This window comes from Bombus terrestris, chromosome 2 (genome assembly GCF_910591885.1).
Source record: "Bombus terrestris chromosome 2, iyBomTerr1.2, whole genome shotgun sequence".
Taxonomy (NCBI): domain Eukaryota; kingdom Metazoa; phylum Arthropoda; class Insecta; order Hymenoptera; family Apidae; genus Bombus; species Bombus terrestris.
The window spans coordinates 14,464,406-14,492,361 of NC_063270.1; the positions used below are offsets into that span (position 1 = coordinate 14,464,406).

At 39.7% G+C, this 27,956-nt stretch overlaps 1 protein-coding gene across 1 annotated transcript; it reads right to left on the reverse strand.

Annotated features, from left to right (window-relative positions):
- Nucleotides 1–83: 83 nt before the first annotated feature.
- Nucleotides 84–27,946, reverse strand: LOC100650109 (bicaudal D-related protein homolog). Its single transcript, XM_003393820.4, has 5 exons — nucleotides 26,304–27,946; nucleotides 6,241–6,573; nucleotides 3,962–4,131; nucleotides 3,015–3,333; nucleotides 84–2,624 (listed from the first exon to the last, which is right to left on the reverse strand). Exons 1-5 carry the CDS (start codon nucleotides 26,541–26,543, stop codon nucleotides 2,007–2,009), a joined length of 1,680 nt encoding a protein of 559 aa, XP_003393868.2. The 5' UTR covers nucleotides 26,544–27,946; the 3' UTR covers nucleotides 84–2,006.
- Nucleotides 27,947–27,956: the final 10 nt, after the last annotated feature.

A 27,956-nucleotide genomic window follows, 5' to 3' on the forward strand; every position in this document is an offset into this window, starting at 1 on the left:
AGTCAATTTTCGTCGAAAACCCTAGGATTTAGAATATGTGTTTTAACGAACCTAACGCGATTATTATTTGAAGATACGACAGATCCGTAAAACAGATTTTTATTAAATAAATACGTTGTCACAATTGTTTAGATCAGGTGGAATCGTATAGCTATCGTAAAATATCGACGAGTACGTTTCGACTTCATCGATTACTAATTTACAAAGAAGATTACTGCGCGCGCGAACGCCAGCACAAACGCTGCGCGGCCGCGTTAAACGAACCGCGTGCAACCGCTTCGTTGTTACTTAATACCGATCGTTTAATTAAAGCTAAGCGTTCAGACTGAAATGGAGAGAAAGAATGTCGAGGAACATCGTCGCGGTTGACCGGCGCAAACGCGTGTGAAAAAATTTCTCTAGCATGATATTGCACTGCCGTTGTGTAAAAGGTTCGCAGGGTTATAGCTTGGTCGATCGACATTCGCCACTAGCCCTAACAATGTCTTTCTTTTCTTTGTATACAATTTTCGATTCGTACTACTTAATTTCCTGATCCATTTGGACAGATGGACGGACGGACGTTATTAACCGTTTGAGTCTCAAGCAGCGCGATCACACTGTTTAGATTTTATGTCAAAAGTCCCAGTACATTTGGACGCTACGGACGATTGACGATATTTTGTATTTCATTGTTATCTTCTTAATAATTTTCATGGAACAATACTTGGAATGTTTATAAACTAATAACACGCATATATAATAATATAGAGATAATTCATAAAGTAACAAATATGACGAGCGCTATCGTGCCGTTTGGTTCTCTTCGCAATCGATTAAAACAACTGCTATCGCACTGTTCGAGAGTTTTCTTTTTTTTCAATAACCCCTGAGACTCAAACGGTTAATGAACATTTAAAAAATAGCATAAATATAAGCCATTAAAATCCTCTCCTAACTTTTGGATTTAATTTTTTATTTCTCCTTCCCTATTTGATTTAATTTTTGTTCCTATAAGGTATTCTTGTCACTAATGTAACGACGATAGCGCCATAAATTCAGTTAAAATTTATCGTAATAACGATAATGTATATTACATAAATCCGTATCATCGCAATCAACGTCCAAAAGAAATTTCGCTCTCGTAAAAGTCAACGTAAAACTCATTTGTCTTACGTTATCAGAAACGTTTCATATAATATATTTACAGCCACGGGTTGAAAAAGATCGATCCTCTTTAGGTCGCCTCGTCGCATTTCGTCCAATAAAGAGAAAGGAGAACGAGGGAGCTGGCTATAGTTTCGCTTAAACGCATCGCTCAGAATAATGATAAGTTTGTACCGCGAGTCCGGAGATCTTTACGAGTAGACGCCGCTAGAGATCGTTCGGTAACGAGTTGTTCCATGATTATGGGAATGACGAGATATTCGCCCGGAGGGAAAAGAAACGTTCGCGCTTCACTGTATACCAAGTAATCGCTTAAGTCTGCCGATTGACACTTTCCTTCTTTTCTCGATGAATCACATAGACATCTGAAAAGAAGAAACTTTCTTTCGTTGTCTTGCATTCGAACACGTAACTGTGATATACTGTTCGACATTAAAAAAAGAAGAAAATAATAATAATAATAGCAGTGATGAATCTATTGTCAAGAACGTTTAGGAAAAACCTAGCCACGCCAGAAAATCTACTCCAAGCAAGATAAACGTCCCATGATCGAGACTCGATTTCCTGATCTTGCTAGTAAAAAACGAGCTGCCCTGTAAACTTAACAACTATACAAATTGTCGTAAAAAACGACGTACGCGAAGCGCCTTCTATGGCGTGTTTGCTGCTCAAGGTTCGAGTTAGCAGTCTGTCTCCAAACGTGACGGGTAGATGAGCGGGCGAGTGGTCCCTGATACGCTGGCCGCACAACGAAAAGTAAAAAACCTTTCTTCGAGCGCAGTCTTTTTCTCTCACCGTGCACCGGTGTCTCTTGGCTTTCATTTCGCGCAACGCGAAGTCTACGCGAAAAGTCATTTTCGTCAAAACAGACCGAACACCTTTCTCGACGAGGTGCTCCGCTTTTTCCTAGCCGGAGCCACGATTTCTGAATTCTCAGAGTTCGCGGCGGTGATAGAGTTCGTTACAGGCATCAGTTTGCTTCGAACATGTTCATCCAGAAGTAACTGCACATCCATTTGCCATTGTTCCAGCTGTTGACTAAGTTCGACCTTCTGTCGAATAGCCTCCATCAGCTGGCTGTCAGCCTGAAGAACGTCTATCCTCGTTTTGGCCAGTTGCACTTCCGCCCTGTTTTTCCTAGCCACAGCTTGGTCTCGAACTTTGTAAGCCTGAGCCAAAATCTCGTCCTTCGTTAACTGCGAATGTTCCATATCGTCCCGAGCTCTATCGCGTTCCTCTTTAACCCCGCGCAGTTCGGCCTCGCTCACACTCAGTTTGCTCGTCGTATCGAGCAAAGCCTCTCCGCGCCTCTTTAATTCCTCTTGCGTTTGCTTGTGTTGGTCCTTCAGGTTCTCCAGCTCTTCGCGCACCCTGTGAAGTTCCACGGCTAAACCGAGCTCTCCTGGTGCCCCTCTTCCGGAAAGAGCCAAGTTGTATACCTCCTCCACCAAGTCCAACAAAGCACCGGGACAATTGGCCTGTAAAAAACCAGAAGGAACGCTTGTATAGAGAACATATGGCGAACTACTTGCGAGTACAATGCCATTGAAACTCGGATCGATCGTGGAAAGATATCTCTGTCGTGCGGCAAATTACGAAGAATCTTATCGGTGCAGGCTATATGAAAGCAACCGTGTAAACAAACTCTGCAAACACGAGCCACGTCGAAGCGTTATAACTATAGTGTACTTATAGCCGTATCTCTCTTAAAAGTACCAGTCACAGCCGATTTGTTATCTACGATCGAACCAAGCGTTCCAATCGGTGAACTGAGCACGTTCGTGGGCGCCCGACACGTGTTCCCTATATCGCATAGCCGGAAACCGGAAATGGTGGAACAAAAGGAGCGAGTTACGCGAACCCCTTACCGAACTAGCAAGAGTCTCCTGTCCATTGGTATCCGCCTCCTCCGTTTCCGTGGTGTTGTTCACGATCACGAGCATAGACTCGTCGCAGTCACTCTGCAAACCGGAGTCGTCCTCCCCTCGTCTCAAATGGACGCACAGCTCCTTCAATCGCTTCACCGCCCTCGCCACCTCTGCACGCAAATCCTCCTGATCACCCAGCGAGCTTCCGCTCTCCTCGCACTCCATCTCCGCCTGCAGGGACCTCGGTGGTTTCTGTATCGAGCCGGATCTGCCTCTCCTTTCCGCCTCGATAGTTGCCAATGTCGCCGCCAGCTCGTCCCTGTGGATTCGTACGATCAAACGATCAACGTCAATCGTACGATAAATCCTTCCTCTAAACTCGATCCAACGAACTCAACTCGTTCCAACAAACTGACATTCGCTCTCACGTTTACGGATACGTGGTTACCGTCGTTCGCGTTTCTATAAGTTTCTACAAGCAAACGAAAGAGATAAACAAACACGATTACCGTGCTCGAGAAAAATCGATCACCGCTTAAAGCGACTGGAAAACCTTCCTCTATTTTCCGGTTCTCGCCTCGCGGAACGAACACGCGTAGGCATTTGAAACGAACAAGTATTAATTTCTGCCCTTTCAATGCGCGCCATGAAAAAACTCTCCGCTGTACATACGTGGGCTGCGAGGATTAAGAAGAACAATCTCCTATGATTCTAACAGACGGTGATAGATAACTGACCATTATGCGGAGATATTGTACTATCATTGTGGACCAAAACGATGTTGGTTGTAAGAGAATAACAAGTTAACGACGTATAGTGTCCTATTACGATGTTAGATGCCCGAAGGGGTACAGAGGCGCTTTCTGGCCATTATCCTTTAATTTATCTTTATTAATCTTTATTGAATGTCTTTCGGTTAAGGACCCAGTTAAGAAGTCGTATCTCACCTCTCACGTTCAGCTAGTTTTGCTCGGTGTTCCGCCTCGTGACCGAGCCGTTCCAAGGCCGCGGCTCTATCCTCGGCTTCTTCAAGAGCCGCCATTGCTCTCGCCCTCTCTTCCCTCAGCTCCAAGGACCTCCTCTCTAATTCTGTTCTTTGTGCGGACACCAACTGCACCTGGAACACGTTCAACATAAGTGGCTTATGTTCTATACGATTTCGCTATATCGGCCTGTGTCAATCAGCTTACCGATCTTCCTACGATCTACTACCTACGTTTGCGTATCCGTACACGGATATGATGATGTTTCGTACACGTGATGCAGCCTGAGAGCGCGTGCTTCCGGTACTTTCGTAAGGAGAAACTAGCACGTAGAATATAGACGTGCGTACAATCGTTGCCAGAGTGAGATTCGATAGTATGTTAATTAGCGAAATAGGTTTTGGATACGCTTGGTGCTGGTATCGTAATAACGATAATATTGGGTACTGCGCATTACTCCTTTCTTTCTATTCGACCTTGTAATAGATACGTGAAAGGGAATACCGGTTCTGTTTGCCTAATACAAGGAACGCTTTTTAAGTTGTAGCAAGGGCAGGTTAACATCTTTAGAGAAAAATTTACAAAGAGGAAAGTAATTACTTTTTAGTTATCCGTGAGAAATCTATTAATCAGGTTAATTATCTGACCTATGGACTACTAATTTCTTATTAATATGTAATTATTTTTCTTTATTTACAGATCATATTTTATTTCTCTTGAAAACGTATCATATCATCTCTAAATTTGCAAGAATCGATTTGTCCTCATCGGCTTTTTTAATTCCATGATCAAAAGAATTAGGACATGTTAAATCAAGCTACCTGTAAAACAGTTTCATCTACTCAGAAATATTTATATACAAAAATGTTCAGCGTATCTTCCGAAATTATGTTTGGACGAAGGAGGAACTAAACGAAAGTAGTACGTGCTAGTATTCCTAAAACGATTAAGTTATTCCAAAGACACCTTTGTTCTCGCTCATTTCCACGTAAATTGCTTCGAGTTTCTTTTCACGAAGTCATTTTCCAATCTCTCGCCGATAAACCGATAGCATGACATAATCAATAACGTGGACGTAACTTGTAGACAATGTAACGAGTATATTACTCGGAGGGAATTCGCGCGTGAAGGGTATTTCCTGAAATTCGAGTTTCTTCCACGTAAGAAGAGAACAAAGGGCGCCAGTACGAAGGACGAGGCAAGTTAAGTCGATCGTCGAGGGTCACGACTCACGACCTGTTTGCTTCGAACTGGCGTACCGCGCGAACTTCTCACGGCTACGCGTACTTCCTCCCGCGATCTGCCTCGAATTATTAGACGCTCGTACACAGCCCATTGATATCTCCGGGGTCATACATATTCAATGCTGCTAACGCCGAACAATATCCATTAACCACGGTCGCAACGGTAAACATCCAGCTGGATTCCCAGAACGATCTAGCTACGATTATCCAACAATCGTAAGCAAAAACAAACGGGTACTGCGCTCGAGACAATCGTTCGACACAAATATCTGCCGAAGTTACGAGGACAATTCCATAATGGCGTGAAACAGAAGAGAAATAAAATACTCGATTGCGGAAGCGCGGATCTGTTTCGAGAAATCCCCCTGAAGCCTCATTCACATTAGCCAAATTAGTTGAATTCACGTTGCCTGAATCGATTGAGTTTAGTTTCACGTTCATACATGTTGCATCGCTTGACTTTAGATTTAGATTCTGATTTTAGATAAATGTCGAAGGCAATATGAATAAATAAAATAATTGCGTACGTTGTGTACCTAACGTTGCGTTTCAAAGCGGCATAACATATTACGTTGTTTAGCAACTTGTCTTCTTTTCAAGTTAAAAAACATTTAAGGGAACCTTCACGATCTTACTCGAAACTTGACAGGATATTTCGACACAAGTAACGGGATCGCGTTAGTCAAGGAATTTCAAACTACGCTCAACACGAATGACTCGAAGATGGATGACTGTACTGACGAGAATATGTATAGGAAGTTGAATAGATTAAGAATATAACATATTTCCATTAGTAAAATGACTTCAAACGATTCGAAGTTAAAGCAACTTTGCTGATAAAGACTCAAAGTTTAGACGAGAATATTTCAAGTTACGTAAACAAGAAATTCACACTAGCAAATTGTTTGAACTGAGGCTTCAAATGATCGATCAAATTGAAAATAACTTGGCTAACCTGAACGTGGCTGAATGCGCTACTCTCGGAAACTACTAATTTACCTCGTCCCTGAGAACCTCCAAGCTACTGACGTGATCCTGGAGCGTGGTACTTCTGAGGGCACACTTTTCCCTGAGCACCTTGACCTCGATGAGCAATTGCTCTTCCTGCTTCGCGGCTTCTCTCAGCTGATCGGCCAGCCTCGTATTTTGCGCGGTGAGCTCCGCGACAAGCGTCGCCTGGTCCCGTTCCGCTCTTCTAGCTCGTTCATTTTGTTCTTCTAGCTGACTCCTCAATGTCTCCACGTCCGCCTGCAGCTCCAAGGTTCTCGCTTCGTTCTCGCTCCTGGCTTCCTCTAACCGTCGACGAAGCAGGTGCCTCTCTTGTTCCAGACTCTGTGACAACAAACAGCGGGAACGTTAAGACTATTATACGAGATCGATGAAAGCCAATTAACAGGCTGTCGCGTGTTTCGATGTCGAAACTTTTCGTCCCGGCACGTGTCGAAACACTCGACTGTGTTTGTCTGTATATACAAATGATCTCGCTATATACATATGTGAAGAATTTATAGAGAGAAAAAATAGGTGAATAAAATGCATCTTTTTTAAAAAATGAGATAAATATAGCAAATGGCATGTAAGATCTGTTTCTTATCTAATAGAAAAACTGTACAAATATTTCACCACGATAGTGATAATCTTTAGTCAACATAAGGTAGTGATGATATCTAATGTTTCAATATTTGATAACATCAGAAGTTTTTCGACTAACTCTTTGCAGTTCGTGTAGCATTTAACATTTTGCCCTGTGTAATTCATACTCAGTAAATTACTTTCAAAGATATTAACTATTTGACTATATGTTTGTAATTAATTGCGTGTATTTATTGCCATATTTCTATTAAATTAAGTTACAACGCAAAAGAATATATTTTATAGCTATACTTTTCATAAGTTAGAGATTTTATCGCGATGTTTCTTCAAATCTTCGGTATGCGTTTCATATGATCTCGAACGGAATATTTAGTTTCGAAAGTATATCCGAACGGAGAATACTATACTTTCTCGGTATCCATGAAAGTAGATGTTTATTCACGCAGTCTGGTCGATGTAATAACGGTGAGAAATATTCCTAACAAACGGTCGTGGCAAGAAAGCCTCAGCGCTATTGAATAATAAAAACAGAAGTGTTAAGAACGAATTGCAGAGAAAAGAGCGGCGGTCTACCTCAACGATGTTTGTAAAATCAGCAACTTGAATCGCTTGGTTACCTTCGACCTCGAAACGTCGTGATCGACCTACGAACGAAGGCTACCGCAAACGTCCCTGACTAGAATATCGAAAAACAGGATTCTGTCGTCGAGTCTCCTTTCTCGAAATTGTCACCTCGTTTCACCGACTTGGCATCGTTGGACGAATTTTAAAAAGGCACGCGGTGACTCACCGGAGTCGACGCGACGCTCGCCTACTTCTCTCAGGTTCAATGATGACGCTGATCCTCAAGACCTAACAAGATCCGGTGAAAGGATAATGTTTGGGTGTTTCGTAAGAACGCCAAAGCTCCTACACGAGTTTCATCATCCGTTAAAATTGAAAACATGCACGCTTGCTTCTTCGATTTATTATTATCCGCGATTAACCCTTTAAACACGATTGTCGTCAATATCGCCAAAAGCGATATCAAAAATTTGAATCGAATTTGAGGTACGGATATCATTTATTAACGACTTCGTCTGATATTGCATTTATCTTTGCTATCTTTCTGCGTTTGAAGGAGGCAATTTATGAAAATGTACACGTACTTAAAGAATTAATGAGAGACAATGGTTTCTCATTAATGCGTGTAGGAAGACTACAAACAAGATCATCTAGTTTATAATTAATTACACACTCTTTCTTTTTAATTCGTTGAATCGGTTTCCGGGAAACGACAGAAAAATTCATTCATTCCGCTAATCGACCATCACGCGAACGCTTCGGCACGAATAATTCTAACATATCGATAATTTTCATCATAATTTATTTATAATCAGTATATTTATATCCGTAAAAAATTCCTTTGTAAATTATAAACGTCTGAGCTTCGCTTTGGACTTTCTTCGACAATTACGAATCAAGTAATGAGCTAGTTATATCTACCTCTTTTAATTGAACGCTTAAGCGTTATAATCAAAATCATTCTACGTATTTTCATCATCATGAAGCGTGGTCTGATTTATCGATCGCTTTTGAATGAATACATTCCACTCGATAACGATTAAGTATAATTGGCCGCGGCACATTACGACTGATCCCTGCAGTTATAAATCACGAAATCGCGAGGCTAGAAAATAATTGGTCGTGCTGGATCCCGCATCTGTTATCGTGAAGCTCGTCCAAGAATAAAGCCAACGAATGGCAAATGCTTGGAACGTTCGATTCACGGGGAACGCCAGAATTTTAATTCCAATGCGTTCACGCAACGCTAATATAGAGTTTTGCGGTACGAATTGCGATGTATTTGCGAGGTGCCGAATGAAAAAGCAGCTGTAATACAGGCCCGCACACAACGATCACACGGTTCGATGTTGGCGGAGTTTATCGAGCTAGAAGGTAAGTACGGCCTTGGTTTCCCGTGGTTACTCATCGACCGATCGTCGACGCAGTCAAAGGCTCGTGGTCGCTCGATCGTTCGAAAATCGTCGACCACTAACGATTCGATCCTCGAATTAACACTAATGTCCTTTATTAGGATCGTAATTACGTGTCTCGTAAAAGGCGAGAGAAAGAGGGGAAAAGCGGAAAGAGTTTGAAATTAAATTAACCAATGGATAAAGAATTATCAATGGATACGTGATTATTATCTTTGTACTGGGTTTTCTTTATACGCGTGTATCTTTTACCTTTCAGGTAAGGTTGTATCGTACAGACTGTTACGAAGTACGTAACGACGTTTAAGTTGAATGAAGAAAGACAAAGACAGAGCACGAGGAGAACGAGAAAATTGCGATTTTTTTAACTCGATATATTATGTAGTATATATATATATAAATCTACAAGTGGCAAAACCAAGTTCACGAAAAGGTAAGAATTATGCATTAATAAAAGATGCGAAATAATAATTATATATCTCGCGTGTGTACGAGTTGAATCTATAAAAATGAAGTGCTGATATAATATGAAAAATGAAAAATCGGGTTAAAGTTACGTGGCTTCGACGGTTGTGAAACATTTCCTCGATATTTGTTTGAAATTGAGCAACAAATTAATTCAACGAGTAACGCAATTTCACACGACCGAGGTATCTGGAAATTTCGCGAGTATTTCAAACATTTCTATAGAAAGCATAATGCAGTCACGTCACTTTCAATGCCTCTCCAACAATGCCTATTAAAGACTAACAATGCCTGACATTTTATTGTGCCGATACGTTTATCAAAAAGGCTACGGAACAGCCTTTGTCTTCGCCGATTTTAACTTAAACGTCGGCTAATTTGAAGCCCTACCGATTATATCCACCTCAAGGTGGTTAAACTCTTCTCGGGTGCACAAAGAGAGGGAAAAAAACGAGGAAGGTGTACGTGGAGAATACAGCAGAAGGGACGAGACACACGGGGCTACGGACAAAAACCAGAAAGGCAAACACGTGTGTGATGCATACAGGAAAGACAAGAAACGTGCGTGTACGCTTTTTCCATAAGGTACATAACATGGCCGAAGGCGACTAGCGGAGATCCATGAGTCACGAATCTCCAACCCGTTCTCCAACACGACTGTTACTCCGATTGCGGTGGTTTCGCTATCCATGACGCTACCAGCTAGCTCCCACATCGGTGTACTTCAGAAAACATCATTTCTGACACCTCATCGACCTTTGCGTTCACATGGAATGCGCGATTTCTCGCGTTTGATCTCCCAGGACTGTATTTAAGCTTCTCGAGTTTTTGTAATACTCACAATTGGTCCTATTTCAAAGTTCAGCATACATCAATTGGATTTAAATGTAAATTTCTGAATTAGGAAAATCTGTATGTAATCTAAAGAAAGATCACGTGTCTGGTATCATGGGTAAACATTCGCTTCGGTACATCTCGCTTGTCTACGTCTTAGAAATCGATAAAGTAAAGAAGTTATTACGGGACAATAGTAATAAAACAAAATTAATATAGAATGGAATTTGATAATGTCGGGGACTTTAGGAGGTAAATTTGAAAATCGAGATTTCAATTCGAAGATTTGTGTTTGAATGTAACTATTCGATTCAAATTACACTTTTCAACAGAAATTTATTCGTGTGCAATCCTTCGCAACGTAGATAACGATAACATTGCTATTCATACCGGACTCAACCTGTTTCGCTATCTATCGGATAGGATGAATCATCGATAAGCAAACGTTAGTGATCCTTTTTATGGATCGAAGCATCTGTTACTTGTAATTAAAATCAAGCTCGATTATAATAAAGTTCGACCCCAATTCGATTACAATTATATTCGATCCCAGTTCGATTACAAACTACACATACGTATTCATGAGCAAATCGACGTGCATAATTACAGACGACATTCAATTGTAAAAACGTGAAAAGGTCCAAATATCGATTGAGTCACGAATCATGTTCGATGTTCCATACTCGTTCATTCCTGTGCTCTTTCAACATCGAAGCTAATGTCGTCGTTAATGGTCGTTGCTACATCATGACATGTAACGAAATACTTTCATCAAGAAACAGAATTAATTCGCAACGGATTTGAAAAAAGTTTCTGTCTATTAGAGACGTTAAGTCTGTTACGAAATATTTTCAATATCTGGGAAATGCTATTGATTGAAACGTAAAGCGGATGTAAAACTTGTATACGTGTACTATACTCGTATATCAAGCTTAAAGAGAATCCTTCATCCTACTAGACAGTTCGATCGATTAAAGGAATCTGATTTGGCGAACGAAAAATCTGAATTTCAATTCCTCATGACTACATCAACCGATATAGCTCGCTCGATGAATTCTGTTTCTCGAAACATGCATAATAACGTTTCCTCCCGTTAAAGGGAAAACCATCCACGACAAGGAGATTATTCTAATTATACAGCCGTGACCAGCAATACATCTTCCGGCACACTTTATCGGACTTCTAATTTAATGGCTGAGCTCCTGTCACTTTCTGCTCGAAGAAACAGACATCCGCCCGATAGAAAGGGAAGTAACCGAAACAAGGAAGCGGAGTGAACAGTGACTGGTACGTATGGACGCGGATCTTCGATTTATCATTTCTCTGTCCAACCGCATGATACCGCTCTGACTACGAACATTGCATACCTGCTTCTTTGATATGGAACGAACATCATTTTCCTCCGTATACGCAGTCATATACCATAAAATCCGACTTTTTTCCTTGCGACTTTCTTACAATTTCCACTTCGACTAATTTCTACAGCAAAAACTTTTAAAAGTTGAAGTATACGCCTATTCGTTCTCATTAACGAGCTCTAACGATCCGCCAATTGCGAAAACGAAATGACGAGTATTTTACGATATGTGGCAATCCGCGTATTTCCTTCCTCGTTGCCGAGTCTAATTCTAATCTTCGTGCCGCGTCTAATTTAATCACACGACTAAGAACCTTCGCGCAAATTTATTTCCTGCGACGAAGGATCCTTCATTCCGCCTTTCATGGATCCGCTGTACCGTTAAATAAAAGACAAGAAGTACCTAATGTAATCACAGAAACTGTGCGACATAATTACGACGCAATCCCTAAACGAAACGAATCACAGTGTTATAATCACATCTTAATTGCAGAAGGAAAGAAACGTCTTAATAGCTTCAACTGCGAACTACTCTTCGTTCACTTTTCAGGACGCGATGTTGCGATATTATTCGAGAATACTATAATTTGCTCGATGGAAGAGCGGCACAACTGCGTCTTTTCCAAAAACGAGATAAATACAGGGGACGATTATCTCATGAATTTCTAAATCTTTAATAGTAGACTGTGGATTTTCATGCAAAATTATGAAGGCACCTAAAGAAGTAGAGATTCAACAAAAAATTGTTTCATCTAATGTAAGCAGAGTACAATTGATCCTCGAACAACGCGAAAAGTTTGCTTATACTCGGATTGTTTTCTCGATCAATATTATAGAAGTTTCCGGGATGACACGCATACTATGTATGTAGTCGGCGTAGTAAAACGTTACTTTGTAACAAATTAGACGGCTAACGAAGAGCTGTTGAAGAAAAAAGCGAATCGCTGTTGTTAACAGACGATCGAACAGACTGTTCCCATATTATTGCCACGGTCGTGAGATCAGTCGTATGCCAATCGATGCAGTATAAATACGATATATCTATAAATAATATAACAAATGATATGTGTACGTATTTTCTCTCTCTTATATTTACGTAATTTTTTAATAACATTTTCTTCCCTCCAACTTATCTTATTATAAGAATAGAGTAATAACGCATATATGTAATATGCAGAATCATGCTTTCAGTCAACAACAGGTTATTATATTGTACATGTACGTACATACACAGTTAAGTTTTTTGAGACTCAGAAATTATACGCGGATTTTCGACTACTCGGGGTGTCTGTGTCCATCGCATTGTTCGAGGGTTAACTCTACTCTATTTTACTTAAATGCATAAAAATCCGCGGTCTTATTAAATTTATGCGTATCTATAGCCTGGATTCAGTCAAGTCGCGATCCCGAAAGAATCTCAAATTGAACATTTTTAACGCCGTAATTAAATATTAAGATACAATCATATTCCGAAGAAATACTTATTTTTCGGATCTTCTCTTTACCTTGTTACAATTTGTTTTTTCTGTTATATAAGGGAGAGACAGGATCATTGGTTGCTTGGCTAATATAAAAGGAGGTCGCGACACGTAGTAATATATTTAAATATTCCAAAGCATACATATTTCTCTAGCAGAGTTCGACTTGACCCACAATTTTTCTAAAAAAAATATCTTGTCACTTACACCACTTTTTCACTCGATACATTCATTACACTTTTCCATAAACCGCTTTTATAAATAAACGGTTGCCGATAAACAGGTCTTGACTCGTGCACAGCTAATCGAATAAGTATTATCTAACGGGTTTCCTGGCGCATGCCACAGGTATAAGTCACAGTTTATCAAAAGAAATGGTGCACGTGTTTCATGATTGGCGGGTGTAGCGAATGTTCGGGAATAAAAAAGAAACGAAAAGATCGCGATAATGGCCGTTTTAATTGGCATTGCACTTCGCGGTGACGCATTGCGCTCGCCTCGGCTCGGCTTTTGGCGTTGCGCCGCACCGTTCCTCGTTCACTTTCCCTCAGAAGAAAACGATTATGCGAGGTGAACCTTCTCAGAGAAGGAAAAGGAGGAGAAGTAGGGAGGCTCGTAATAGAGAGGCAATGGCCCGTGACGAGCCAGGCAATGATCGTATACTATTGCAACAACCAAAGTCCATCCGCATATTGCGCGACCTGCTCCAGACGGTGGATTAATGTAACAAAAAGAACTAGATTATGGTATAGGTAGGTAAATATACCATTTTGAAAGTTTTAAATATACTATGTATATAGTGATACTAAGTATATTATTTATTCGTTTTAAAAATTATAAGTATACAGCATAAAGATAATATTAGACCATGGTGTGTACATATATATTGTTTTAAGAATTTATCGTATTCCTTTCACCTCTATGGTCACCTGTTTTGACCTGTTATGTCGAAACGGAATGTACAGAATGTAGATATATATATTAAAGATATGTATATGTATATTAAAATTACTTATAGATTCGACGAATGATTTGTCAATTTATATGCAATTTTATATATGTAGTTTGCGTACTGGTGTAACCAGTTTATTCTACGGAAATTTTTATAGAGTTTGTCAATCGAATAACGTGACCCAATTAAATATATGTTTCTTACAGATGCATATGAGTCTTGCGTCTAGTAAAAGGCTAAAGTTCGTTTTACGCTGCTAGAAATGTTTTCTAGTATAGCCAATGAATGTCAATTTTGAATTTAAAAAACTTCAAATTCAAAAGCTACTCTTCGTTCAAGAGTTACACTGAACTCTGCACACAACTTTACATTCGCAAGATGTTAGATCACTGACTGTTCAGCTTTTAATCAATTTGGAAAGTTTTCTAATTTCAAAGTTGCTATTTTTAGACTCTATTCATTGAACACTATAAGGAATAATTTTCGCTTCTAACAACGAACTTTAATCAATGAAAAATTTCGACTTTGAGATCCTTGCGGTTTTCATGTACCAATGGCGATCAGGTAACAGCAAAGCCGGATACGTCCATAAGCATTAACGTGGACGAGAGCAAAGGAAACCCGTGGCGATCGGCGTAAAAGCGTTGTGTAATTTCTCCGGGCCTATTACGGTCAGAATATCGCTTCATCATGGAAAGAGCTAATTGGATCGAAGCGTGACTCTTGTTCGATTGCATTTGCCTCTGATTTCCAAAGTTTTTGCTCGAGGTTCTTATTCGATGCTCTTCCATCAGGTTCTTGCTTAAGTTCCTAGCAGAATTCGAACGGACAAGGAACATTATTTGATAACACTATACGATATTTTCTCGCAGCGGTAAGAAACGAACCGATATATTCTCGAACGTAAACGTGTTGTGTAATTAGAGCCACGTGAACACCTAACCAGGTGCGATGCGTCGAGCGTCACGATTACTCCATCGACATTCGATAATCTAACACGCTCGATTCGTTGTGTTATTTAATTTCGCGCACAATGTACCGAATAACGGGTTCACCAACTTCGACATCGCGTTATCGTTTTACGTAAGCGACAGCTTTAACTCGATTCCGCGATTGGTTGTCGTTGCCAGCTCCAAGGTGGAACGATTCAGAGCCGTTTGCACGATCGAATATTTAATCTACTGCGACGAACCGTAATAAAATCTGCTACGTGTCTTAACGAGACATTTCGCGATTTCACTGGAAGTTGGAACCAGCTAGAAAACTGTGCCGCCAGAATGGTTTCGGAAGATTACGTTCGTCTCGTGTCGATATATCTCGCTCCAACTATCAGCGAGCAGGTATCTGAAAGCTAAGAACGTACCTAGAAACTAGAAACTGGTATATCTAGAAACTGGTTGAAATTATAGGCGATAAGACTATCTCTGTATCGATTCGGTTTTAAGGAAAACTGCGTTTTGTACAGAAAGAAAGTAGATCAGGAGATCAGTGCGGGAACGCGAACACAATGCGTTATTAATGGTTATCTTGAACGGTAGTGAATTCATAGTAACAATCTGCGCTGCAAATCGAGGCTGATATTAAGTAATTATTGTACTAAATGAACGTTCCCGTGGAAGTTGCGCGAAACGCTGATAAAGAACGCGTATGTATGCTCCGTTAGCGTAATTCAGATCGATGATCGAAACTCGTTTGAGAACGCGGAATCACGCGTTCCGTAGGGGGAAGTCGCGTAACTAAGTAGAAAACAAGGCTGCCGATTATCTGTAGAATCTGCGAAAGTAGCCAGCCAAGTACACGATTAATGAGATTAGCGGCAGATTACGACAAACCAAAAGGAGGCCGGTGTCGCAATCGTGTCAGCGACAGTTACCATCGTTTCATGGCTACTATTATTGTTTACAAAACTTATGTGACTCACCAGCAATTAAAGCGATGTTGAGTAACAAGAAGTTTGCGGTTCGTGCACCTTTCGAAATGTATCAAGGCTGCCACGATGCGACTAAGTTCGAGTGTTTGCCAAACGTTTTATCTTATCGACTCGGCCGATTCGTCGCATGACGTGTGCCTCGACCAATCGAAGCTTAAAATCTTACGGCAACTTCGATAGCGATAACGATTAAACGCTAGTTTAATTAAATAATGGGAATTATTAAATTGAGTGGGATCCACGATCGCGTTGAATTTGAGATATAGAAGGATGACGATGGCGTGAAATATCATCTAGAAGAAGATGCTAGACGACATCCGATGCTTCTTAGATTCTAACGTAGCATTAGTACTTGATCATAGGTAAATCAATCGACCGCTGAAATAAAACGAAATAATCAATGTGATAATAATAGCGAAGAGAGAAAAAAATGTGTTCCTCTGTGGAAACTGTGAATGATCTAAAATTCTTTCGCACGCGATCTACTCATCTATCGGCGCCATCGACTGAAATCGTGGGAAATAAGGAAACAGTCACGAGCCGGATCGATATTGCCATCAAGAAAAATTAATATTTTATTTTACAATGGTCCTTTAAGCGGTAAACCGCGTCTCGAGAAACGAGCGTACCCGATCTCCCGTTTCAAATCGTTATCCGACACCGACAGGTGAGAGTGCACGCACTTCACGCACGCACTTCATGCACGCACGATGGCCGTACGAGTATTATGAGAGCGAAGGAAAAAGCGACGATCCAAGCACGTAGCCACGAAATTTTCCCCGTCGTAAAATTCGCGTAGACCGTGTACAATTGAATTGGCGTAGAATAATCACGGAAGGAAAAAAGGTGATTCACCAGAGACACCGTGCGATAATTAAGTGCCACTTCGCAGCACCATTTAGAAGAATTTCTATCTTCGCCTTTTTAAGTTTAAAAATAATGCAGTGCATCCATCGGGTTTCACGATTGTGTTAACCGGATCGTGCCTTAATCGAAGACTCTTACAATTACGAGGTTAGAAGTTAGTAAAAACATGAATTTTGTTTAGGTAGGTTTTAATTCTTGCATATATAAATACGATAACTTGTTTTTAATAGAAATGAAACAATGTAAAAAGACTGGCTTCTAAGAAATAAAAAATCAAATGAGTAACAGATTGAGTCGTCTCCTCCGATTAACTCCGACTTGTTAACAATGAATATAATTTAACAATTTCCTTTTAATCAAATAAACCATAATATGGAACTATTACAAAATCTTTCATATAACTTCGATCCTCCTCTTTTTCCCGTCTCGATACAAATTAATTAATTCTTTCAAAATTTATTGAACGAGTAACGTTTTCTTACAAAATAGAGGTCTTGAGAAATACGTAGCTTCAAACATATAAAACATAACTAGAACAACTGGAATGAAACACTGGAATTTCTCAAATTGGCACGAGGTGGAATTTACTTTCCCTAAACTTCAGTTCCATATACCTGAAGCCTACGCGCCGACCTAGTTAACGACGACTATGATCCTGAACATCGATAAAACTCAAAACCTGAAATAACAGGAAATCCATAAAATCCAGTCGCCTGCATCCTAGGGAAGAAAGCATCGACCTATCAAGCAGGTATAGCCATCTTCACGAGCTATCTCCAGAACCGTGTAGTTACCTTGTTAAAGCGTCACGGTACATTTGGAAATGGCTCGGCACAGGTTCACCGTCAAATCAATTTCACTGCATCTTGACTCGTTTGCAAGTAAATCGTTCGTGGAACAGGCTCGCAGCCACGCATGTTCGCCCGTACGAGGATGCTCGTTCTCCGGCCTCTACGAGCACCAGCCGCCGAGAAACTGGCAGAACAATGGGGAAAGATAACGAACGAGGTGTAATAAAATTGAAAACAAACAATCGGAGTTTCCGACTAACGGTACAGAAGCTCTTAACTAGCCTGTTTCGTGACAAACAGCGCTGAACTTTTTCCACCGTCTCTTCTTTCCGCTCTTTTAATTCCATCTACCCGTAGGGTGTCTCTACGAACTGTTTCCTTTCTTGCACACCAATTCCGTTCAATTTGTATCCTCGTTGGTACCCAACAAAGTATAATATCGTGGCTTTATGATCCATCGGGTATAAGTCGTATCCGTTCGCGATAGAGTACCAACTCTGTACAATAAAAGAGCCAAAAAAGTGTAAGATTCTGCGGCTTAGTACAAGGCTTACGGCATCTAACGTTTATCTAACGATCGCGTGACATCCTTCTTAATGGTATTTCGACGAAATCTCTTGGAGTTCGTAACAAAGATTTAATGTCGTAACGATTAACCCGATTGGAACGGTGCTCGTGATCGTTTCTTAAGAGAAAATACTTGTTTTACTAGTTGATCGTTTCGACTAGTTGCTCGTTTCCTCGGGACGGCCCTGTGGCACACGCCGGCGCTCGTTCAGAACGAGCAGTTGAAAACACGAGTGCCCTTCTGACTCGAGTTTCCGTGTGGTGTTGTTAAAAACTTTCCCTATACAGTTACGCTCTTACCTACGGCCGGAAACTCGAGCTAAAGAACGTTTGCTTCGTTGCAAAACGCGAATTCCGCGCATGGGACCAGGAGTATGCATTTTCCGATGCTTGCAACGAATTCGCGAAATTTTCTAGATTCGTTTGCTAGGTTGTCGCTTGGTTCGTGTTCCCTTTAATGCGTTGGTAGGTAAACAAGCCGAGGAAAGAGGGTAGAACGTTCCTTTGAAATAACGGTTTGCTTTTTCGCGGACTTCCGGTCTGCTTCGCATTCTCCTAGACTTCGAATCACACCGTCGCAAAAGCGACTGCTCGTTCTATGGCAATTAGTCCTGCCTGGGTCTGGGAACACATCATTGTAACACGCACAGATATTCATTCTTCTTCTTCTTCGTGAAAACTGTATCCGCCTTTTGAAATCACACTTTTGCGTCGATTGAATGCTCGGTTGAATCTTGGAATTCTGTTGCTAATATTCTCAATGACTTCTTTAGTTACCTCTGCATCGAATGTTTGGAAACGAAAGAGCAGGTAGTCCATGATCTGCTCACCAAATTCGTATAACTCAGAAAATGTATCCCTTTGTGGAAAAAGAATTTTCCACAGGTCATTTCGACAAAGAGCCGCCCCGGGAATCCAAATACCATATTAAGATAACACAGGTAACCGTATTAATGTACCTGAGAAAGCGATTCTAAAAAGCGGCGAATATTGTTTCGTATCTGACGCGCTCGACAAAGGAAAATACGTCAAGCTGTGGAAGTAAATACGATAAATATTTAGAGGGAAAGGCGTAGCAACGCTGGATCCCCTTATAATCGCCTAACCGCGATCTCACGATGCACTTTCCTACAAATATTAGCGGCATAATAGTGGTCCGACAGAAACTTCGCATCATAGGCGCGGGCCAACCTGAATTGCATTCGCACTTTCTCACAAGGATTCCTAAGGAATTGTATAATGAACCATTGAAATCTCTCATCGAATCGTAAAACAATAAAGCTAATTGCGTTACGATTTACGATTGAATTATTTGTAACGTTTACCAGTGCAGGATTACGTTGCCGTCAACTTAATAATTTCTGCCAACGATCGAGAACCTAGACAAATTGAGTAACAGTTGAACAACATTGTTACGAAATACTCGTTTCGTTCTCACGACATCTGCCAATGCTATACCAACACTTTGTCCAACTGTTTATTCTCTGCGTATCATTAACGTGAAAAGAAGAACACTGGGATAACAAATTGCTGATACGAACGATAATGGGGATACGCCAATGGTTAGCAGAATGATGGTGCGTATCCCGCGGTTAATTATCGCGAGGTTAATGAATTTTTAATAGACAGAATCGCGCCACGAGCAAATGGGCAGATCGCGTAATTCACGCGCTCGAAATTCCCAGGTCACCGGCTGCGAGGAGCCCGTGGAATCTCGGCTTTCTAGATCTCGGCTGTGCCAACCGTGTAAGTGCCGCTTTTTATTGCCGACACGGTGCCGCGATTATTCTACCGCCGCTTTCAGACTACCAATTATACAATAACGAGAGGCAAACATAGCGGCTCGATCTCATTGCTACTTTAACCCACTTCTTCTTTCGGCATCTGTTAACAGTGCATCAAAAGCTCGGTAAATTTGGATCGGTGATACCGAAGTCCTTGGAGCCTCTTAGGTTCATCGCCCTCTTTTTTAAATAAGCGTTTCAGCTACTCTGAATTTTCTTTAAATAGACAATTTGAAATAGCTCTCTGTTATTAGACATGTGACGAATGTTTCGCAGTATTGCAGCTTTCATGTAATATATTTAATAAGATAATTTAACGAAGTTTTTTTAAAACTGTTAGGTCCGTTGTTTCTTTTTAAAATACACTTTCCAGTTTTGTTGAATTGTTTCGAAATTTGAAATTACGAATAGCTTTCCGTTATTGTATAACGAACATTTTTGATACCTTTCCGTGTGTAAAGTGTTCCTACGAACGGTTCTACTTCTCCCGATAATCATCCAATTGCGTTCAATTCATACTCTCATTAGTCTCTAACGAAGTATAATATCGAGAAATCTTGTGATCCGGAGATCGAACAGCGACAGTACAGTTCTTAAAGATCCTTACACGCATTGCTTCCCTTTTAACTCTGAAATACTATGCTGCGGTATTGTGTTCTTCGTTCGATTTTATCTTGCTTATTTTTAAAACATAGCACTTCTTTATAATTTCCTGATAATTTCATGTTATAAAAAGGCTAGAGCTAATCAATATTTAATTTGAATATCTTTCAAAAGATTTACATTAATAAAATTATACCATTCAACAAACTAAACTCTAATTTAACTCATTTTCATAGTTACTCCAGCATAGATATGGAACTATAGAATTAAATTTAACAATTTTTTAAAACACAAAACCGAAATAGCGTCTCGTTATTGTGTATAAAGAATAATTATTTCCGAATAATAATATTTCATTGAATATTAACGCTACACCATTACACATCATTCGTAGTTGTAAATGAAGCAAGCGTGCATTACAAGATTATGCCACGCGAATATTAATTAGAATCTTTAAACGGAACTCACTGTCCTTTGTCTCGTTAACTATTGTAAAAACACAGGTCAAATTCCTAATGATAGAAACATCAATTCCTAACCGATGTCTTTTAAAGTTCAATCGCCGATAAATTAACGACATTTGAATTTCATAATTTCAAAACTCTTCCATGACTAATTGTGAGTAGCTCCGTTTCAACGCCTATACGCATAAATCCATTGTCCGTTTTCGCTATTAAAATTCTTTTCCTTCGATTACCATACTATTTTTCGTTGTTTGGCCACGAAAGGATTACCATTGAACGTTCGGAAAGCATCATTATTAAATAATCGGATATTTCGCAACGCGTCGATGCCATCGACCGATCGTCCGAAAAGGATAACACACGATCGAACAACCGTTTAGTTGCCACTCGATTCTGCATAATTCATGCGAGGGTATAACAAACCACGATACAATGGAATCAGAAAAACAGCTGGCGGACGAGTTGGAGGTGGATTGGTCGGGGAAACCGTCGATCGGTCGTTGTTAAAATGCTTTCTAGAGGCTTTACGTAACATTTTAAGCATACACCACATGTGCGATAACGCCGAATACGCGAACTTGTAAAAGTAACATGAACGGGTTTAATTAAAGTAACCGGAAACGAAACATTGTAACCATTCGATCAAAGACTCGTCGTGGCTGGTTCATGCGAGCCCTTCTTGCAGTTCACACGCACACCTTGTACCAACGTGTATTTAGACAAGTTCACGCATAGTCGTGCGTCGTTTATGAACGAGAAGGCCATCGTGAAAGTGAAATTGTTGAAAGCAGCGCGGAGTAAATCGAACAAAAACCGGAGGAAAAAGGAGAGAACCGACGCGTTCATGGATATTTTCTTAACGATACCGGATAAGAATGTACTCCGGTATCGTTCATTTCAGAAATAATCCATTCACGTGAATCGCACGTGAACATAACGAAGTAAGAATAGGCAGGCAATAACGCGGGTATTAACGACGCGATACAATCGATGACGATATCTTTGACGCGATACTGTTCTAGCTTTGTATATTTATCGACCAAAGTGACGATGCACTACCGATAAAATATCTCGAATGTGTCGCTTCTTTGACGATTCCATGCATCTTCGCCGATCGCTATGACGCAAGCCATAATTATATCCGGTAGCAAGGCGGAAGACACGTAGATCCGTTCGAAAGAAAGCACAATTATTTCTGGAATGCATCACGCTGCAATATAAAAAGAATCGCGAACGCCCAAGTAATCGTAATGTTCGCGTGTTTTGTCTTTCGCTCGCCAGAATTTTTCCTTCCAGCGAAATGGAATGAAAGCCAGAGCAGAAAGAAATATAACATTCGATAGAAATTCTCCAAGAAATACGCATTCCGGCGAAACCAACTTCCATCGTGTTGAATCGCTCTGTACATTAATTCCACCACCTTGCAAAATATCTTTTCGATATTCGACAAATGATCGAAAGTTTCGAGTCTCAAACAGACGAAGTTTGAAGTAACCCAGTGAACTGAATCCCAGTTTATAAGCGTGAGCCAAGCACCATGAGTAACTAGCATTGTAACCAAAGACAAAAGAGAAACACGGGAGCGTGCTCATAGCGTGTTCTCCGGAGGTCAAAAATACGGTGACAGGCAAAACGCGGAAAGATAGACGAAGAAGCGGGTACGCGGGCAGGCAGACCGTGGTGCCGGGCATTGTCTTTGACGTTACGTTGCCTAAGACCTAAGTGACTTGTTTCCACGCTTTCGTGGCTTTCTGTCCACCACCGTACGACTGCCTACTCCAAGTCGGCAAGTTACATGCCATCGCAACATGCGGACAAGCTACTCTGTATCTTTTAGAATAAAACCAATATCTACGATTGAACGTTAACACAATAGTATACAAATTCGTGTTTTTATGATTATAATAAATAAAGATTGAAGTTAAGTAGAGATTGATTATTATAACAAATATTATAGCAAATGCAGTGGCGTAAATCCAATAACTGTATCGTGCAAAATTTTATTTCTCTCTTTTCCTATAATATAAAATTTAAAGATACGTTTCTTGTACTTTGAGACACAAAAAATACCAACCAAATGTCAGAATTTTATTTCCAGTAATAATTACGCAATAAGTTAATCCGAATGTAAATTTATTCGTTATTTATGTTCATTATACCAACATCTTGACGTCCGCATAAATATACTAATGACTTTAACCAGTAGCCGGCGTCTTTTCTTAAAAAATTTCAAATTTCTAAATTTTACATAATCGATCGACTTACACGTGACACCAATGTGATAGTGTCAACGGACATTTTATTTCCTACATATATGCATATATGTGCATAGTTTATATAACTATAAACAGTTTCTTTTTCTATGCATGCATTGTATATTCACAGCCTCCCGATAACTTTTCGCGGAATACATAATTTTAATGAAAAAGATTTATATAGTTACGTGGTTCGAACATCTCAATTTTACGCTTTCCAAGCTGTAGGACGATATTACGAATGCATATAAATTCCACTTGTAGTAATGATCTCGCGTGAGACTTCCATACAAAAACATACATGGAAAGCCATTGTATATGTATATCTAAAATCGCGTTGAATGCTCTAACAGTTAGGTAGAATTACAAATACTGTACAGGAAGATTCGTGATTATTGCGATTAGCGTGTTTTCCGCTGCTTCAAATAAGTGATTCCGTGATTTTCCCTTAAATTCTGATTGCTCGAGCATCGTTTAACAGAGCGCTGTTAATAACATTTTCACAAGTTGCAAGTTACGTGACACATAAGAGTGACTCGGCAACGAGCAAAATTAACGATAAAAACGGCGAAAAATCTGGAAATTTTATTCTGGTATTCCCGACAATTTGATGTATAATATACTGTTAGTCGAATATAACGGTTTTAAAATTTTGGATTCTTATTCTGTAGGCACCAAGTGTAAAATAGAACACGATATTAATCTTATTAGTAACATGTAAAACTCAACAGTTAAACTTATAAAATATTTATAATATAAAATATTTATAATATATATATATATAATTTTTGAGGAAGAAAATGACAAATTATTTTCCAATAAGATTGGATATAATATAATTAGATATAGTATATAAATAACACATAAAAATATGTAATACAACGTGAAGGACGCGAGAAAGAAAACGCTAACAATTACGTTATTATTGATCTTTGTATTTCAGTGTCAAATTTTGTGAAAATGGAATATTTCACTGTAAAATAGTAGAGATATACAAAAGCTAAAATAACCAGAGGTACAGTTAACGAACTTTTATAGACTTTAAATAGAAATTGGAAGCTTTTGTGTGATTTTATAGTTATGAGATGCGATGTAAACTGTGTAAAATCATTTTTTTTTATTTATTCCTATATAGCTGTCGGTCGCAGCAATATCAAGCAGTCGAAAGAGAAAAGTAACACGTTGATCGCGGTACAAATGCGTCGCACCGAACGCGAAAGCGACGCGACAAGGTGAAAAATGAAATCGGCACACGTGACGGAGAGAAGTTTATCAACGAATGACGCTGCGCTCAATGTCAGCGTTGCTATTAGTTTTCGCAGATAAATTTATCGTCCGCCACGATCTCGAATCTCCATCGCGGCACGGCACTCGTTAAAAGTGCATTTGAAATTCAGAGTCGTGCCCCGTGGCCCGATTCCGGCGAAATCCGCGGAGAAACGTTTTATCCGCTCGCGAGCCTGCACCTCGACTTTCATTTTTCGTTTTTCTCCTTTCTTTTCTTTCCTTGTTTCGATTCATTCTTGTGAAAAGTCGGCAGAAGTCATGAAAACTTCCAGCAGGAGAATGCGCACACGCAATGCGAATCGCTCGCTAATAAACTACCGTTTGAGGCAGCCGCTCCAACAACCCTAACCGATCCACTTGACTCTTTCGGGAAATATTCGAGTGCCATTCAAAACAAATGAATATAAAATGTTCGTTACTGATCGAATTTTTATCATCACAATCCCAAATATTTTGTTTTCTTTTATAAGTGATTCTTGGAGGTCGCCTTTTATGACAGAAACAATTTTACCATTTCTTATGACAAGACAAAACTTGATCCAAAACAATAGTATTTTCTAACTGTACACGATAAATATAGATATATACATATTTATCGTGTACAGTTAGAAAATACTATTATTTATATATATATATATATATATATATATATATATACAGTGTTATAAAATCCTAAAAATATGTACTTCATTCTCCAAGTCATTATATCGCGCATAAAAAATAATGAAAATTTGTTTTCCGCCACGTTTCTCATAAATCTACCAACTACAGGAAAAGTACTGAGTAATTAATAGCATAAACATCCTGTATGCTAACAAGCAAGATCTACTGCCATATTGTAAAACTTTACGTACTTATGCTTACGTGCGTATATATGCTTTGTTATTTATTATGGAAGTTTTCTTTTTTAACGTCATGATTTTTGCTTTACTGGTGCGATCAAAGCGATATCATGAACATATCGTAAAAATACACGCAGTTTCTGATCTGAAACGTACAAAATAAACGCGTTAAAGCTTTTATGATAAGAATAATTGTGAAAAGATAACCGTATTTTAGAATGACCTAGACTAAGGACAGCTAGTTGATTAGGTTTTTTTTTCAACGATTCACGCGCGTGTTGGCATACAGTCATCCTATAGCTCTACCTACACTATTCATAGATCAGTTAGAGGCTTTTTTTATTCTATTAATACGAGATGATACGGCGACTCCCTTAATGCGAGCTTTCAGTGTAATGAAACGGTGTGTAACCGGTCTGTATGAGAACTCTAGAGGCAAACCACTCCTCCACGATTAATCTAATAAAACCTTCCCTTACGCAATGCGAATCGGTGCCGTTAATCTTCCGACGAACTGTTATGCCATATCACTTTCAGCTATAACATTGATTTCGATATAAACGAACCTATCGCGAGGCAACGATTTTATCGTCTTATATTTTCTTTTTTCTTGATTAAACAGACTACCTTGATCGTACCCAATTATAAGAAACTTTCTTTATCTCTCACAACACAAATTGATATATAGTAGTTAAAAAACTTGTGCTGTTTATTACACAAAATTCCTTCCATGAGACGCAATGGAAATGTATCATACATATAAGAAAGGAATCTCTCGTAATTTTCGCAACAATTTCTTTATTCTCATTGGTAATATCATATACAATATAACAATTCGTTTTGCAGTTGGTAAATTAACGAGATTTAAGTGAATATCGTTTCCTAACAACGAAATTAACAACGAAGTATATCTAGTGTTATAATAATGTGATAACTTCATGATACAGTAATGAAGTAACTAGAATGAGGGGCTAGAAACCCAAAAACATAACCGATCAACTTCAAATAAAAGCTTACCTCTAATTTTGAAGAGTACTCCTCAGTGAGTGCTTCACTCTGTCTGGTTAATTCCTGGTTCCTTTCTAAAAGCGCTTTTCCCAATTCTGCGGCTAATACAAGGTCTTTATCGCGTTTTTTTAGAAGCTCTACCGGATCCTCGAGGTCCTCCTGATCTAGGGAATTTCGTCGCGCTTGAAGATCGGATATCATATCCTCCAGAGCGTACGGCTCAGGATGGCCGTCTTTTTTCGGTAGCATCGTGGTAGCGAGTCGTTACACGCCCGCCAATTGTCGATCGAATGTCACGTGTCAGGCCAACGCGTGACTTTTATTGTTGTTCGTAATGATGACACTCGCGAAACCAGGTGGCCGATCGTCTCAACGTCACAGTCATTTGTAATGCACAAAATGCGGGTATACACATTAATCAACACGGAAAATCCAATAGAAGTAACGTAGTTTGAATGTCGCGTACCACGCGATGCTTGTGTCGCGGATGATTGACATTAATACGTAGTATATACATATCTAAAATCTCACTGAAAAAGCGATGTCATCGAAGCTTGCTCAATCTTCATTTTTTATCAAAGAAAATCGTTGGCGTATGGTATGCAGGTAATTGAAAATGTATCGACTCCTCGACAAAGTATATAAAATATAAAGTGGGATCTTTAACTGCTTCTTCCTATACGATTAAAAGCTTTGATAACTAAGGTAGCTTATCTTCAAGTTAGAAATATTCGAATGTGCGTTGTGCGAATATCACGCTGATTTAAAATTTCGAAAACAGTTGAATAACGTGAGTCATACCGCTCACCTTCGAATATTGTAAATAAATTACACGACGTGTGCAAAAATAAAGACCGCGTAGAAGTTCACTTTTTCCTCGCCTCGACTCGTGCACGACACGTTGGAATCTAAACAGGTTCTCTCGCCGATCAGTAAAGTCACTCACTATCAGGAACGATCAGCTGTGATCACACTCACGGACGTAATCTCCCGACGAGTATATTGCTCTCGAATACTTCCATAAATCGTAGCCAATACACAATTCGTCGCACTACACATGCACGTTCGCACGATCGACTCAATTCGAAATAATTTGAAAATAAAGAGTCCCTGCGAGATATGCCGCGATAAAATCCTAGGTTAGCATCGATCGACATTCGACTGATCGCTTGTCGATCGATTGTCAATCGATTGTCAATGCAACATTCTCCGACGAGTGAAAAAACCAGGTGAATTGTTACGGGACTAATTCCGTTGTTCTGCTCCGTTTCCTCGTTACTACACGCGAACGTAGAGGCAGCAACGATTCCTGACTTTACGATAGAAAGTCAACAATGTAACCACGCTTCGAAACGACCAACATGGGTATAACATACGGACGTAACCCCTCTACCGTCTTGCTCACGATCGTTTCCAGGTACGATACACACGCAAAAATTGCCGCACTGCTCACTGATCGATGCACAAATTGTATTCGACTACTAATAAAATTACAACGATTCAACGTAGTATCCTGAAACTCAATGTTGGACATTAGACTAATATATCAAGGAACACTAGCGTTCTGTTGTCGATCGTATTCTGCGACCCATTTTTACGAATATCGATATAACCTTCGCAACATAACAAGTGCTGTACTTGTTTTCAGTTATCCTTCGATAA